The 14,270-nt window shown below is 44.4% G+C and overlaps 2 protein-coding genes across 2 annotated transcripts; one reads left to right on the top strand and one right to left on the bottom strand.

Annotated features, from left to right (window-relative positions):
• Positions 1 to 85: 85 nt before the first annotated feature.
• Positions 86 to 7,625, bottom strand: rtn4ip1 (reticulon 4 interacting protein 1). Its single transcript, XM_084482014.1, has 9 exons — positions 7,092 to 7,625; positions 6,498 to 6,649; positions 5,511 to 5,579; positions 5,147 to 5,271; positions 4,711 to 4,759; positions 4,393 to 4,529; positions 3,622 to 3,805; positions 805 to 897; positions 86 to 421 (listed from the first exon to the last, which is right to left on the bottom strand). The coding sequence occupies exons 1-9, from the start codon at positions 7,369 to 7,371 to the stop codon at positions 281 to 283; spliced, it is 1,230 nt and encodes a 409-aa protein (XP_084338140.1). The 5' UTR covers positions 7,372 to 7,625; the 3' UTR covers positions 86 to 280.
• A 99-nt stretch (positions 7,626 to 7,724) lies between these two features.
• qrsl1 (glutaminyl-tRNA amidotransferase subunit QRSL1) lies at positions 7,725 to 13,202 on the top strand. The gene is made up of 11 exons (XM_084481773.1): positions 7,725 to 7,824; positions 8,114 to 8,273; positions 8,350 to 8,448; positions 8,558 to 8,654; positions 8,808 to 8,972; positions 9,252 to 9,427; positions 9,793 to 9,905; positions 10,262 to 10,454; positions 11,280 to 11,397; positions 11,777 to 11,982; positions 12,837 to 13,202. The coding sequence occupies exons 1-11, from the start codon at positions 7,801 to 7,803 to the stop codon at positions 13,043 to 13,045; spliced, it is 1,560 nt and encodes a 519-aa protein (XP_084337899.1). The 5' UTR covers positions 7,725 to 7,800; the 3' UTR covers positions 13,046 to 13,202.
• Positions 13,203 to 14,270: the final 1,068 nt, after the last annotated feature.

Below are 14,270 nucleotides of genomic sequence, written 5' to 3'. Positions count from 1 at the left end.
CACACACACACACACACACACACACACACACACACACACACACACACACACACAATCAATGAAGACAATATGAATCCCTTGAGAGTCCATTTAATATTATTAACATTCACAAACCCTAACCCTAACTCCAAAGAGGAAGTGAGCCAAAGCAATAGTCATTCACACCACAACCGAAAACTCTAAAAGGGAAACTGAGATTACTGCACATCTCCATGGCAACTCCGTCACTGAGGGGGAGGGGGTCTGCGTCTGTGGTTTTCCCAGCTCTCTGCGTGGTGTCTCAGCTCTCTGCATGGTCTCCCCCCTCCCCTCCCCCGATGACCTGGACCACGGTCTTGCCTCGGGCGTGGCCCTCCTCCACCTTCTGGAAGGCCTGGGGCACCTGGGTGAAGGGGAACTCCGCCTCCACCACCGCCCGGATCTGGCGCCGGAGAGAAGGGAGGAACGTGGGGGAGAAAAGGGTGTGAAGAGTGAAAGGGTGTGAAACGTCTTTGTGGGGTAAAATACGCATTCTCACTTGAGGCAAAAAGGTCAAATAAAAAAAAAAAATTATAATAACCTAAAGAGAAGTTAATGTGTAGTGGAGGAAGTGTGAGACAGAACAGAACAGAGGAAGCTGAGGAACACGCCCACACGCCTCTTCCTATCCCCTGCTTTCATGGTTTATTATAGCTGCAGACGCCAAGCTCTCATGCGTTCTCTCAATGCAGTCTATTTAGAAGCAACAAAGCTGGTTTCAATACCTCCAAATGTCTAATAATAATAATAATAATTATAATATGAGTCTGCGTATTGTTATCATACCTTTCCGGCGTCCACCATTTCGCTGATGTCGTCCAGAGCGGCACCGTTGGGTACGAAGAAGCCCCATCGGTAGTGCACTCCTTTACACAGGTGCTGTGTTAACGACACAGAGAGAAAACTGTCTTCAGCACAGTGTTGGGGGGGGGGGGGGGGGATAGTCAATTTAGAAAGAAAAACATTGAAGGATTGACTCCTTTTATTACTGAGATACTTAGATAGAGTTAGAGTTCATAGCTGCATTAGAAAAATGCCAAAGTTCAGGATTAAGTAAAGAACAATGATATAATATATATAATATACGCAGAGTGCTAAGGGCGTCTCCTGAGATCAGCTATGAGAGGCGCGTTGAAGCTCTGTGCTGAACTCTAGCCCATAACAGGAAACGCAGGGGACATTTCAAAAGGTGTACACCACACACACACACACACACACACACACACACACACACACACACACACACACACACACACACACACACACACACACACACACACACACACACACACACACACACACACACACACACACACCTATTCAAGTATATGAGTCATTGCAACCAAGTGTAAACAAATTTTGTTCCTCTTTCCACAGTATAACATTGATACCATGTGTGTGTGTGTGTCATCATAAAGTACATCAAGATGGAATTGGAAAAATATCGTTTTTTTATTACTCATGAGCTTCACAAAATTCCTAGATGATTTATGGGCCATTGTGTGTTTTTGTACATCCTGTGTACTTATTTCTACATAGTATGAAACATAGTACATTAGAACAAGCCATTTCAGTGATAGCCCATACAATTGTAGTTTGGGGGATTTCCCAGATAAAAAGAGTATAATTTCCCTATGAGAGGGTTGAAACTGTTAACATCTTGTTCTCTTGCTCCACTGTGGTTGGTGTTGACTGCAAGGCTGCACTACATTGCTGCATGCAATGCAACCCAGTCTCCCGCCAAAACAGAGGATTGGTCCACAGCGGGAAACGTCACCATAACATTTCTTGGCCTATTCTTTTCTATAGGCCTGCGCACTCAAGTTCCTGTCCCCAAAAACAACAAGATGGCTGACATTTATTTTATTTTTCAGTGGAAAATGCAATATTTTGATATAGAGCATTCTGCATTAAAATGGATTTTGATAAGTTCTAGCTAGAAATGTGCATTTTATTGGCATAATCTTTGTTCATTGACTCAATATGAAGCTAACTTTGTTATTACAAATAATCTCTCAGGTCTCGCCAGAAAATTGTTATTATACAACGTTTTGGAATGTGGTGTAAAGGGCAGCTTTGGAGATAGGAAGGTCCTACTGCCCTGAGACCACTGAACCTTATTCTAGGACTGGGACCCCCACACCGAACCGTGTCCCTCTCAGGCCCCGGGGGCAGGGGAGGGTCCGTGGTTTAGGATTAGGGTCCGCCTTTTGGCTAAGCAGCTCAAGACTTTCACAGAGCGATCTCAAGATGCCCCCTGGGGGAAGGGTCTAATGGCAAAGTTTCTATCTCTTGTCTCTGACTTATGTTTCCAATGGGTTTCAATGGAGCATTTGATCATGCTTTGTGAGCCTATTCTGTAGGGCTAGAGCACCCAAATTAATATTTTAGCAGACTTTAATGCCCTGATTCATACTGTATAAAAGAGACCAGATCTATCTTATTCACAATTCATTCTAGGCTCGTCTTTTTACATCTTCATATGACCTCTCAGGGAGGAATTACATCTCTTCCGGTTGGGCTAGAAACACCAAGTTGATAATTGTCATTGCGGTAACTTGTCTGCCTTGGACAGACACACACTAGGGGAACACACACACACACACACTACTACACCAACTAGTCATCTGGTTCTCGATTCCTTATTCATATAAATATGCAGCTTAACACGATCATTGCACTCAACAAAAGAACGAGTTACTACACACTGAGTGTGAAGAGTAACCTCTCACACATTAGGGGGTCGTTGCCTCGGCGGCACTCAGGGAGGCGCTGTTCTACGCCAAAAACCTTTGATCATTGCCATGGCAATGAGTGCGCTATGGTTTGGAATAAAAGCCTGCTTAATCATTTATCGTTAGATTAGCTTCAGGATTAGATTCAAATCCTCATCGAGGTTCATGTAAATTAAACTTTGCATAGAACATGTCCCTGATCACAGTGTCACGCTCCTGTTACAGTAACCAAGAATCCATCATTTCAGGGGTTGTTTGGAATATTGTTTTCAGCAGCAGTTTAACTAAACATCATATACAATCACTGAACAAAGTTTATGACAATGAAAGGAAATTTCTCACTAGAAATGTTATCAAATACATTTTAATGCTGAAAAAAGCGTAATATAGAATTTTCCACGTTGAATCAGCACATGATGTGCCATTCATCATCACATTAAAAGGAATAGGAATTGTGCTTAGCTAATTTGTAATATTGACCTACAACTTATGTTTGCTATTTTAACCGTTCACATTATTGTATATTATTTCTTCCCCACACGCTTGTCCATAAATATACAATTGCAGCACTTTTCAAAGAAAAAACTGTATTTTTTTTGCGGACAGTGAAACCAACCTCAACAACAAGAAAACCTCAAATGAGCACGTCAGGCGTTGAAACGCGGATGTCAGCATCTTTGAGTCAATTCTGCGGCCATATGCATGTGGCCATGTTTTTTGTGGGAGTTTCGGTTGTAATTGATCACTAATCTAATTACATCGTTGGCATGCCCTGCGGTAGAGCGACCGTCTGACCCACTACCTACCCAACCGGCAGACTGGCCCACTGGGCCGACCACTGATCCCTCTCTGCAGGTGGCGGGATTACCTTGAGGGCCTTGGAGGCCACGGTGATGCCCGTCTGCATCATGCCGTCGGCGATGCCCAGCAGGTCGGTGTTCTGGAGGAAGGGGGTGACCAGAGTCACGTACTTGGCCCCGGACCAGGGCTTCAGCAGACCCAGGGCCCAGCTCTCCGTGTCCCCGCCCACGTTGTCCAGGATCACGTCGAACCTGGGGAGACGGAGCGGGCGGGCAAGCAAAGGGTATGGTTAGGATAGACACTAGGAGAGAGAGAGAGAGAGAGAGAGAGAGAGAGAGAGAGAGAGAGAGAGAGAGCGAGACACAGAGAGAGAGAGACAAAGAGAGAGAGAGAGAGAGAGAGAGAGACACACACACACAGACAGACACAGAGAGACAGACACACAGAGAGACAGACACACAGAGAGAGAGAGAGAGAGAGAGAGAGAGAGAGAGAGAGAGAGAGAGAGAGAGAGAGAGATCATTAGTTATTAAAAAAGCAAAAGGGAATGGTTAGGACAGACACAAGGTGGGAGAGAGAGACAGAGACAGAGACCGAGAGAGAATTGGTATACTACTACGACAATATATACGTGATAGCATGCATGCATCTTTGGTTTGGATACAAAACGACACCATACTCCAAAATACACCAAAAACTAAACATGCAATTCCTACTGCGTAACCGCAGAAGGGGGACTTCCTTTGACACACTTCCTCTCACTCTGACTCATTTCGTGAATGCGTGCGTGTGTGTCTGTCTCTGTGTGCGTGTGTCTGTGTCTGTGTGCATGGCTCACTTCTCCAGTGTCCCGAGAGCGAGCTCCACGGGACGGGCACTGTAGTCGACCACATGGTCGGCCCCTAGGCCCCTCACCAACCGCTCTGCGTCCTGGGAGCACGTCACCGTCACGTGGCCACCCCACGCTTTCAGCATCTGGCAATTACACAGAAAAAGTGTCCAGTGTCGACGCTTCCTTCATAGAGTCCCTTCGTTGTTCGTATTCACGATACAGTTCATAAACAAACCCGTATGGGGGACTAATGGCGGCCACCAATTGAACATTTGAGATTGTGCTTGATGGTTGCGGCTGGCTTGCAGCGATTCTCAGCATTACCTGTATGGCGAATGTTCCCACGCCTCCAGACCCTCCAAGAATCAGAATCCTGTGTGTGTCCAACAAAACCAAAAAGGGGAAATGAAGACTTTTAATAAAACAAATAATTAAAACCTATTCTACTTCAATAATGACTATGTATATGAGCGGTGTACTTCCTATTAAGGGGCGAGGAACTCATTCATCCTTTTGAGAATGGTTTATAATCTAACTGTGGATCAGTGACCGATGTACGACCTCAAAGGGTGATACTAGTGTCTCTGGCCCATTCCCACAACTGTTCTGTTCACGACTCTCTCTCCCTATCGACCTTGAAAGACCAGCCTCCCCTCGGCCTACTTGATGGAAGAGGGATAACGATTCCCTGGGATCAACGACACGCAAGTCTGTGTGTGTCTGTGTCTGTGTCTGTGTTATCGTCGTTATGTCCTCCTACCGTTTTCCAGCACAGTTCTCCAGCGTGAGTCCGCATGTGTTGACCAGCGCCGACCAGGCCGTCGCGGCCACATAAGGCAGTGCCGCGGCGGCAGAATGACTCAGTGACTTGGGCTTAAGGGATACCTGTGAGACAACGTTAACCCAATATGAGGCTGTTCTTCTTGTATTTTAATGGTTGAAAATGCATATAAAAAGGGTCACAGAGTTGAGGCAGGCCACAAAATAAGGACACAGATGTCTGTTTGTAATGGCTGGAGATAAACAAAAAATATATATATATGCTTCTTAATAAAAAAGGTGTTTAAGGCTACGACTTTTGAGTCAATGATATGGATTCAGAAGGTTTAAGAGTCAAACAATACCTCATTAGCACTCAGCACCACAAATTCAGCTAAGCTGCCCTGTTTCCATGGTGGGATGGCAGCCCACACCTGCGGGAGACACAACACTGTACTCATTCCTGTGTATCGCAAAAGGTACAGTGTACCTGGTATGCAAAGGTACGCAATCTCTAAACAATAATTAAATGGAGAATAAATAGGAAACAAAAGCCAATTTGACTTCATCAACATTGGATTAGGGTTACATTACCATACTTGGGTACACCAACAACGTTGACCATTTAACCATTGAATGGATGCTGTCATAAATGCAAAATTTAAGGACCCGTAGATGCAAACTCTACTGGAAATTCCTAACCTTTGAAAATGTCCTAACCTATAAAAAACAAGTGTTGTACATAATAGTATCGTTTTTCAATGGCATACGACTTAATGACTAGCATGAAATGGAGGGACTTGTTAACAAGAACCTAAACCCAAATAGTAGGACTGTGTGACAATTTATCATTAATGGTTATAGTCTCAGTGGTACTGTATATAGTTTCTTAATATGCACTTTGGTAGTGGAAATTGATAAGCACGATTTTAATAAGATAGATTAATGATAATCGATTAAAAAGGTGCAGTACGCAAGATTAAAGAGCTAGCATTTTAGTTTAACTTGTAAGAAATGGCCTAGCCATCTGCCAGCTGTGAGTGAAATACGCATAGGGAGTGAGAAAACAGAGAGGGAGGGAACGTTTTCCCTCTCGGTCTTTAAAACTCTCAAACTCCCCTTAAATAATAATCAATAATTATAACACACATTTCTCATGAAGTGTAAACAAACAGATTGAGTGATGAGGAGGCCCCTACCACTAATACTGTTTGGCTTAGTTTATATCTCTACATGTTAAGATTATGGTTAAAATACAGAGCAGTCCATCTGAAACAACATCCCTATTTTGAAAATGACCTCTTCTACTCGTCTTGCACACGTCTCCTCACACTAGGACCCCCCCTCCTCACCTCGTCCCCCTCTTTGAAGTACTTCACATCCAGCCCACACTCCATGACCACGCCGGACACGTCCCTGCCCAGGACGAGGGGGAACTCACTGCCCTTCTGGTTCAGGTTAAGGGGGTCTCTCTTCATGGAGAGACTGGAGGCTCCATAACCACCTGCCAATAAAAAAAAACATTTCAGTATTGATGGTTCTTATTTTTTTCACGACTTCATTCAGATCGCATTAAGGAGAACATTTTAGGTTATGCACTGTGTGATTCTAGGATGATATGAGACACTGAGTAGTAGGACTTACTAGTAGTATGTTTTCAGTTACTTGTCTTTAGTAGTATGCATGCAACCACCTTCTGTGCATTCATCAGCTCAAACTTAGGCAACCTCAACATTGAAACTTTGTCTGGCTGTCAGTCGTTCTTTATGGTGCAGGAAAGCTGTTCTGAATGTGAGTTCAGATGAAAAATGGGAATTCACCACGTGCATAAACTACTGTTAATGAAGGGCATCAGAGGAGCGTCATCAACTGTTCATGAGCAATGTCATAAACAACTCTTCCCTCGACCCTATTTTACCATCCATCCATCAGAGGCTTTGACTCACCTCTCATACTAACGTCGATCGGATTGAGTCCTGCTGCGTGCACTTGTACGATGACCTCATTGGGGTAGTTCAGAATAGGGAAGCTTGCGTTTCGTGTGAACCGCAGGACATCATTACCGCCGTAAGTGTCAATCACCCAGGCAGGCATGACTGTCGTTCGGCTGCGGGTAGTACTGAAAAGTCTTTTCTGACATCCATGTCTAAACACCAATGACATCGCATTATATTGTTTACCCAGATGAAACCATCTATTGCACATTATCTGTTTTGCAGAATTCATCGTGACACTCCTTAAAATGTTACGTATTGTATATTGTTTAAGAGTTAACAGAGAGTTGTGCGCTGCACGGTAGCGACCCCAATGTTACAGAAGAAGGCGCCTTACACTAGCTACATCTGAGGTCAATGCGAATATGTATTAAAAACGAATCTGCATGTATGCAATACAAACATGTCTATTCATCGTGACGTACGACCTGGCATTCCAGTAACATTATTCCGAAAAAGAGTAAATGACTCCAGAGAAAGTGCCGCTTCCTGAGTTCAGCTGACATAAAGTCACAAACCAATCAGAACTCCGATTCTTCAACCGCTACCCAATCACAGAGCAGGGTTTACAAACAGAAACAAACATGGCGCCCTCCATCTGATCTTCACATTTTCCGAAAGGTTGCCTGGAAATCGCTGGGTTTTGAGACATTGTGGCAACATGCTCAGTCTCACCATAAAAGAGGTTAGTGCCCTTACTGCATGTCATAATATATCACTTGAACGTGTTTAGTTTGGCTCAATACATTGATATAATCATGTAGTTACCTAATGGGTGGGGGAGCCTATCACCTGCATTGAATGACAACCACTACCTAACAACTACTGCAAGTTTAAGCCTCACAAAAGGGAGTCACTTTCATTAAGCTGTAGTCCGATGCCAACCTTTTCTCAAATAAAATGGTAATAAAATAAATTAAGTCTACCGTTAAACAGAATGAAAACAATGTATGTTGATGTCACGTTATTATCAGGTGTCCTTGGCTCTAAGGGAGGGGAAGATCTCCCCAATAGAGCTGTGTCGAAAATGTCTGAACCGCATTAAGAAAACTCAGCGTCTGAATGCATACATCACCGTGACGGAGGAGCTGGCACTAAAACAGGCAGAGGAAGCAGAGAGTCGACTGCTTCAAGGTGTGTACGACGGTGTTGACTGTAGACCTGACTAACTATTCATCTGGTGACTATTCATATGGTGTCTTTTTTTCAGGTTCTCCCAAAGGTATTCTAGATGGAATACCGTTTGCTGTCAAGGACAACTTCTGCACAGAGAATATCAGGACCACATGCGCTTCAAGGATGCTCAAAGGTGTCATGCTAATGTTTAGGCTATATATCGAAAACACTCAAATATCCTTGCTCAAAAGTGAACAAAATGCTTAATTGAGGATTCATTTGTTGCCTTACTTGTACCATAGACTACCTCCCGCCATATAATGCTACAATGGTCCAGAAACTTCTTGATCAGGGAGCTGTTCTCGTGGGGAAGACAAATATGGATGAGTTTGCAATGGGGTAAGGCTAAAGTTATACACCGCAACTTGTTGCATTCTATTAACTTAAAGTTGCTTTTACATTTATTAATATAGCTGCTGCAGCAACTAGTCTAGGATGTCTGCTTTGTGTTGTGAATTGCATTTGGACCAACGTGTCGCCCATTCTCTCCAGATCAGGCAGTACAGACGGGGTGTTCGGCCCAGTCAGGAACCCCTGGAGCTATGCTGCTCCCTACAGAGAGCAGGCAGGTGGAGCCGAGGAGGACTCTGATTGGGTGATCACAGGAGGAAGCTCAGGAGGAAGTGGTGCAGCTGTGACCTCACTAACCAGCTTCCTGTAAGACTCACTCCCAGTTTGGCTGTTTTTGAATGTTTTCATAAAATTATGAAAATAATGAAGGGGAATTGCCCTCATTCTTTGTAAAGTGCATTTCTTATAAATAAAGCCTAGAAATGCATTGTACTTCCAATATGAGCCAGTCGTTTATTTTTCACTGTCTGTCTCTTCCAAGGTATCATTAGTGTGCGGAACTTCAGTACTTTTGTTGTGAGCTATTAATTCATCTACACGATATCGGAACCTTAATACATGCCTGCTTTGGATGTCTTCCGGCAGAGCTCTGGGCTCAGATACTGGCGGCTCCACCCGTAACCCAGGGGCGCTGTGTGGAGCCGTGGCCCTCAAGCCCACCTACGGCCTGCTGTCCCGCCACGGTCTCATCCCCCTGGTCAACTCCATGGACGTCCCGGGCATCGTGACCCGGAGCACCAGCGACGCAGCCATCGTTCTTGGTAGGAGGCTTACCCTTGTTTATTTTTTGTTTTGTAGTACTTCTTGCTGTGTCTTAACATTAGATCCGTCAGTCCTACTATGTTGCAGCAGTTCTGGAGGGAGACGGCGCCAGAAACCAAAAACAGAGGTACTGGTAACCATTATCAGTATGCCTTGTTTCCCGTTCAGTTACCGACTGTGATAAGGAAAATCATTAAGTCCAATTACGTTTACAATCATTAAACTACGATGCTATGAAAAGGGGATTTTTCGCCAGTCTGGTTTGAACATTTCTGTCAATGTTTTATGCAAACGACCCACTTGGTCTCATCGAAAGACAGATCTAGGTGTGATTACTACGTTGGCTGGTGTGGTTGTGTCCCAGATGTCCTCCAGGGCCGTGACCTTAAGGACTCGACGACGGTGCAGAGCCCCACGTCACACACAGGGTTTACTGAAGACATCGACGTCCGCAACCTCTGTGTGGGCATCCCCAAGGTTACCTTCTTCTAAATCTGACCCACTTTAAGAAAAAAAGCGAATTTCCTGCTTCTAAATATCACACGTGTGTGGAAAAGGGTGTTGAGGTTGTCTCTCATATACTGCGTCACCTTATTTATTGAGGTTATGTTCGTGCCAGGATGTTCTCATTCTAGAACAGGACCTGCCCTTGTGTTGTCAATATTGCCTCTGCGATATGAGTTTAGAATTAGTGTAAAAGCAAATCTTTTACAATTATTTTCATATAATTAAAATGTTTTTCAATTGAATAATCATAAATAAAGAGAATATCCACATGAATACAGAACCGTGGGTTAGGACCCTCAACCATACCTCTCTCTGGTGCTTCCCAGGAGTACCACGCTCCGGGTCTGTCACAGGAGACCCTGGCCCAGTGGAGCCGCCTCGCCGACCTGCTGGAGGGAGCTGGGGCCCGGGTGAGAGAGGTCTCCCTCCCCCACACCCAGCACTCCATCGTCTGCTACCACGTGCTGTGCTGCGCCGAGGTGGCGTCCAACATGGCACGCTTCGACGGCCTCGAGTATGGTACAAGAACAGATGTTTTATTTTTTTTTCTTGCTTTGATACGGTAGCTTACCTATACAACAGGATGAGGTCGTCTTGTGAAGTGAGCCTCTATTTCTATCTAACATCAGTCAGAGTAGAAAAGATATGAGCATACAATAGTTGAAGTACAACCTAAACTATTTTAATGTTTAAAACATTTACAGTACAATTATAAGGAGTGTAATGTTTCTAACCAAGCCATGCCTGTTTACTCATTAAGGAGACTCTTTCCTCCAGTTAATTTAGTAAGATACACATTAATGAGCAGGTGGGAGTTAGCCATCCTACTCAAGAGTCACTACAGGTGAGCTGCAGGCATTAGGATTTGAACTTGGAACCTTAATGCACAGGGTCAAACACCCTAACCAGTAGACCAGGGGTGTCAAACGTACGGCCCGCGGGCCTAATCCGGCCCGTAGTGTAATTTAATCCGGCCCGCCAGATAATATCTAATGTCTATCAGAACTGGCCCGCCGGCATATGGCATTTCAGCGTTAACGCGTTGACTTGCGTCTTGGCGCAGTAACCCTGGCACGTCTACTCCGGCAGCCCGCAATCCCGTACCCCCCCCCCGTATCACCCCCCCCCCCGTCAACAATTCCCGCGGACCCTGTTACAATGTCATGCCCCCAATTAATGCAATGCAATTGGCCCGCGACTTTGTCCAAGACTTCAATTTTGGCCCACTGTATATTTGAGTTTGACACCCCTGCAGTAGACTGACCTGTCTGTCCTTCTTGTTTAGACTTCTAAACGAAGAAGGTAACATGACAATCATGTCATCCTCTCTTGTGTCCCCGTAAGGCCACCGTAGCACTGAGGACAGCTCTACGGACGCCATGTACGCTGCCAGCCGCCACGAGGGCTTCAACGCCGTGGTGCGGGGGAGGATCCTGTCTGGAAACTTCTTCCTGCTCCAACAGTGCGCCTGGTTTCTACCCTATTTAACCCCGTCAAGTGACAAAGTAGAGGGTTTAAAGGGGACATATTATACCAGCAGGTGTGGTGTGATTAGCTCATCTAGGTGCCCACCTGTGATGTCAGAAGCGGCACATTTTCAAAACGGCTTGTAATGGCTAATCACACTCACCCCAGTGGTATAATATGTCCCCATTAAGTGTCAAAGAGTTCTGACTTGGTGGACGGCCCAAAATAGTCAGCATTGTTTGTGGTTATGTCCACTTTCTCGGACATAGATGTGACAATTTTATGACAAGCAAAACAAAAGTATCAACAAAAAAAACCCCAAACAAATCATAAGCGGTCCGACATGAACTAACCTAACAAATAAACCTCCTCAGGAACTACGAGCGCTACTTCCTGAAGGCGCGGCAGGTGCGTCGTCTCATCGCCGAGGACTTTGGGCGAGTGTTCAGCGCGGGCGTGGATGTGCTCCTGACGCCCACCACGCTGAGCGACGCCCTGAGCTACTCCCACTTCATCCAGGAGGACAACCGCACGCGCAGCACCCAGGAGGACATCTTCACGCAGCCCGCCAACCTAGCAGGTACAGGCCGGACCCCGCATGCCCGTCATGTATGCATGCACACTATAATGTAAAGTGAATAATGTAAAGTGTGCAAGATTATGCACTTTCATCCTAAACCATCCTAACACAGTTTCATTTCTATTTAAATTGACCCGTTAGTCATTAGCTACAATGAAGGTCACCCATTCTATTCATAGCCCTCACTTAGTAGTGTTAACTTCATGAGAGTAAAAAGAAGTCACAACTCTTCTCTGTTTTGGGACCACAGTGGTGGAACGAGCTCCCTGCCGATGTCAGGATCGCAGAGTCGCTCACCAGCTTCTGCAAAAGACTCTGACTCTGCATAGCCATTAAGTCCCCCCGCCTGCCCACTATTGTATGTTGTACGTCCTGGCACTTAATGTACAGACTTAATGTACGTTGTATTTATTCATAGTACTTAATTGTGTAGCATCAGCAGTAGCTAGCTATCACTGCTGTATACGGGGAATGGGTTGGCCTGGCGATTGTACTTGCACTTAGTTCTATGAACATCTTTACTGTACCGACAGCGATATATTGTTTGGCTTCTTATGACAAATGTACTTATTGTTAGTCGCTTTGGATAAAAGCGTCTGCTAAATGTAAATGTAAATGTAGAAGAGTAAAGGCTGAACCGTGAGTGCACTAAACAAACATTCAAAAGTGTGAACTGTGTCGTATGGAGTCGGAGGAGGGGAGAACAGTGTTGGTATGTTTGTGGTTACTTTTCAGCTACTTGTCTATAGCTATTTCTGTGGAAACCAAGTTAGTATTTAACCTTGAAGTTAAGTTTCCTTCCCTGAATCTTTTTTTCTACGTTTCCCTCTTATTCCCCCCCCCCCCCCCAAAAGGTCTACCTGCTGTTTCTGTGCCAACAGCTTTATCAAGCAGGGGTCTTCCCATTGGCTTACAGCTCATAGGTCCCGCCTTCCAAGATGGAATGTTGCTGAGTTTGGCCCACTGGATCGAGCAAAGAGTGGGGTTTCCCTCAATCTCCAACTATGAGGTCCCCAACAAAAGAAAAAGTGACATTGAGCAGATGGAGCAGACATCAGTGTGAAAAATAACTGCAAAGTATTTAGCAGATAATGAATGTGTTCCTGTTGAGGGTATGCTATTTAAAAATAAAAAAGGTTAACTGGGAAAGTCCTTCAAAATGATTAGGTGAATGGAATGTGTTAAATAATATCTTTTCCACTGAACTGTTCCATGGTCGATCTTAAGGCACCACTTGTCTTAAATAAACTATTTTTTCTAGACTTGTTTTTTTATGTGGTAGTTAAGATTGAGGTTTTAATAAGTATGAGTTTAAACGTTTCATTCAATAAACTTATTTAAATAACACATTAATGGGACTTTACAATGAGAATATCTACATACACTGCCTTTATTCTCTTTAACCTTTCTTTTCGTTAGATTTTCAAATTGAAACTATTCCATAAAATGGATTCAGCTAAAAAATATCACCCACGGTTTGTTAAAAGCTTTTAAATGTATTCACATGTAGTTAGTTCACATGTATTCACATGTAGTTAGTTCACATGTATTCACATGTAGTTAGTTCACATGTATTCACATGTAGTAGCCAGTATCCAGGAGAGGATCCATGCATCTTTTCTCAGGAGAGCCACACTAAAGACATTACATTCTGCTGCCTATAGTCCATGAAGCCCGAAGTAAACTGTTTAATCAATGATTAAAATGTGTGTGTTTGGATGAGAAAGTGTTAAGCATATTTAAAAGCAACTTGACCTCAATAATGACGAGTCAAGCTTCATTTACCTGATCCTTTCCAACCCACATCTTCTTTCAGTAGTAAGCTTTACAGTTCCTTAACAACCTTGAACCACATTTCAGGTATATGGTTACTACTACAGCTGTCCTCGAAATCCGAGGCTACTGGGTAAAGATTCACGTTCAGCATTGATAACACTGCTGACTACTAATAGAGCCGTCCAACCCTCTATACGCAGAACACACACAGAGAACGAACCCATGCTCTGGGTGCCCTTGACATTCTCCCCTCTGGACATGTGGATTAGCACTGCACCCTCCTGTTCCACTTCCAATACCCCCCCCCCCCCAAACACACACACACACACACACACCAGGGTTAGGGGGTATGTTGCTAATGAGATCACAGCAAAGCGAGGACCCTACTTCACACATAGCCTCTGCCTTCTATCAGCCTACCACACACACATATGCATGCACAAACACACACACACACACACACACACACACACACACTGAGAAACTAGATGCTGAGAAACTAATGTCTCGTA

Source organism: Micromesistius poutassou, assembly GCF_964030765.1.
Source record: "Micromesistius poutassou genome assembly, chromosome: 17".
NCBI classification, from domain to species: Eukaryota; Metazoa; Chordata; class Actinopteri; order Gadiformes; family Gadidae; genus Micromesistius; species Micromesistius poutassou.
This window is presented reverse-complemented; position numbering and strand designations above follow the sequence as displayed.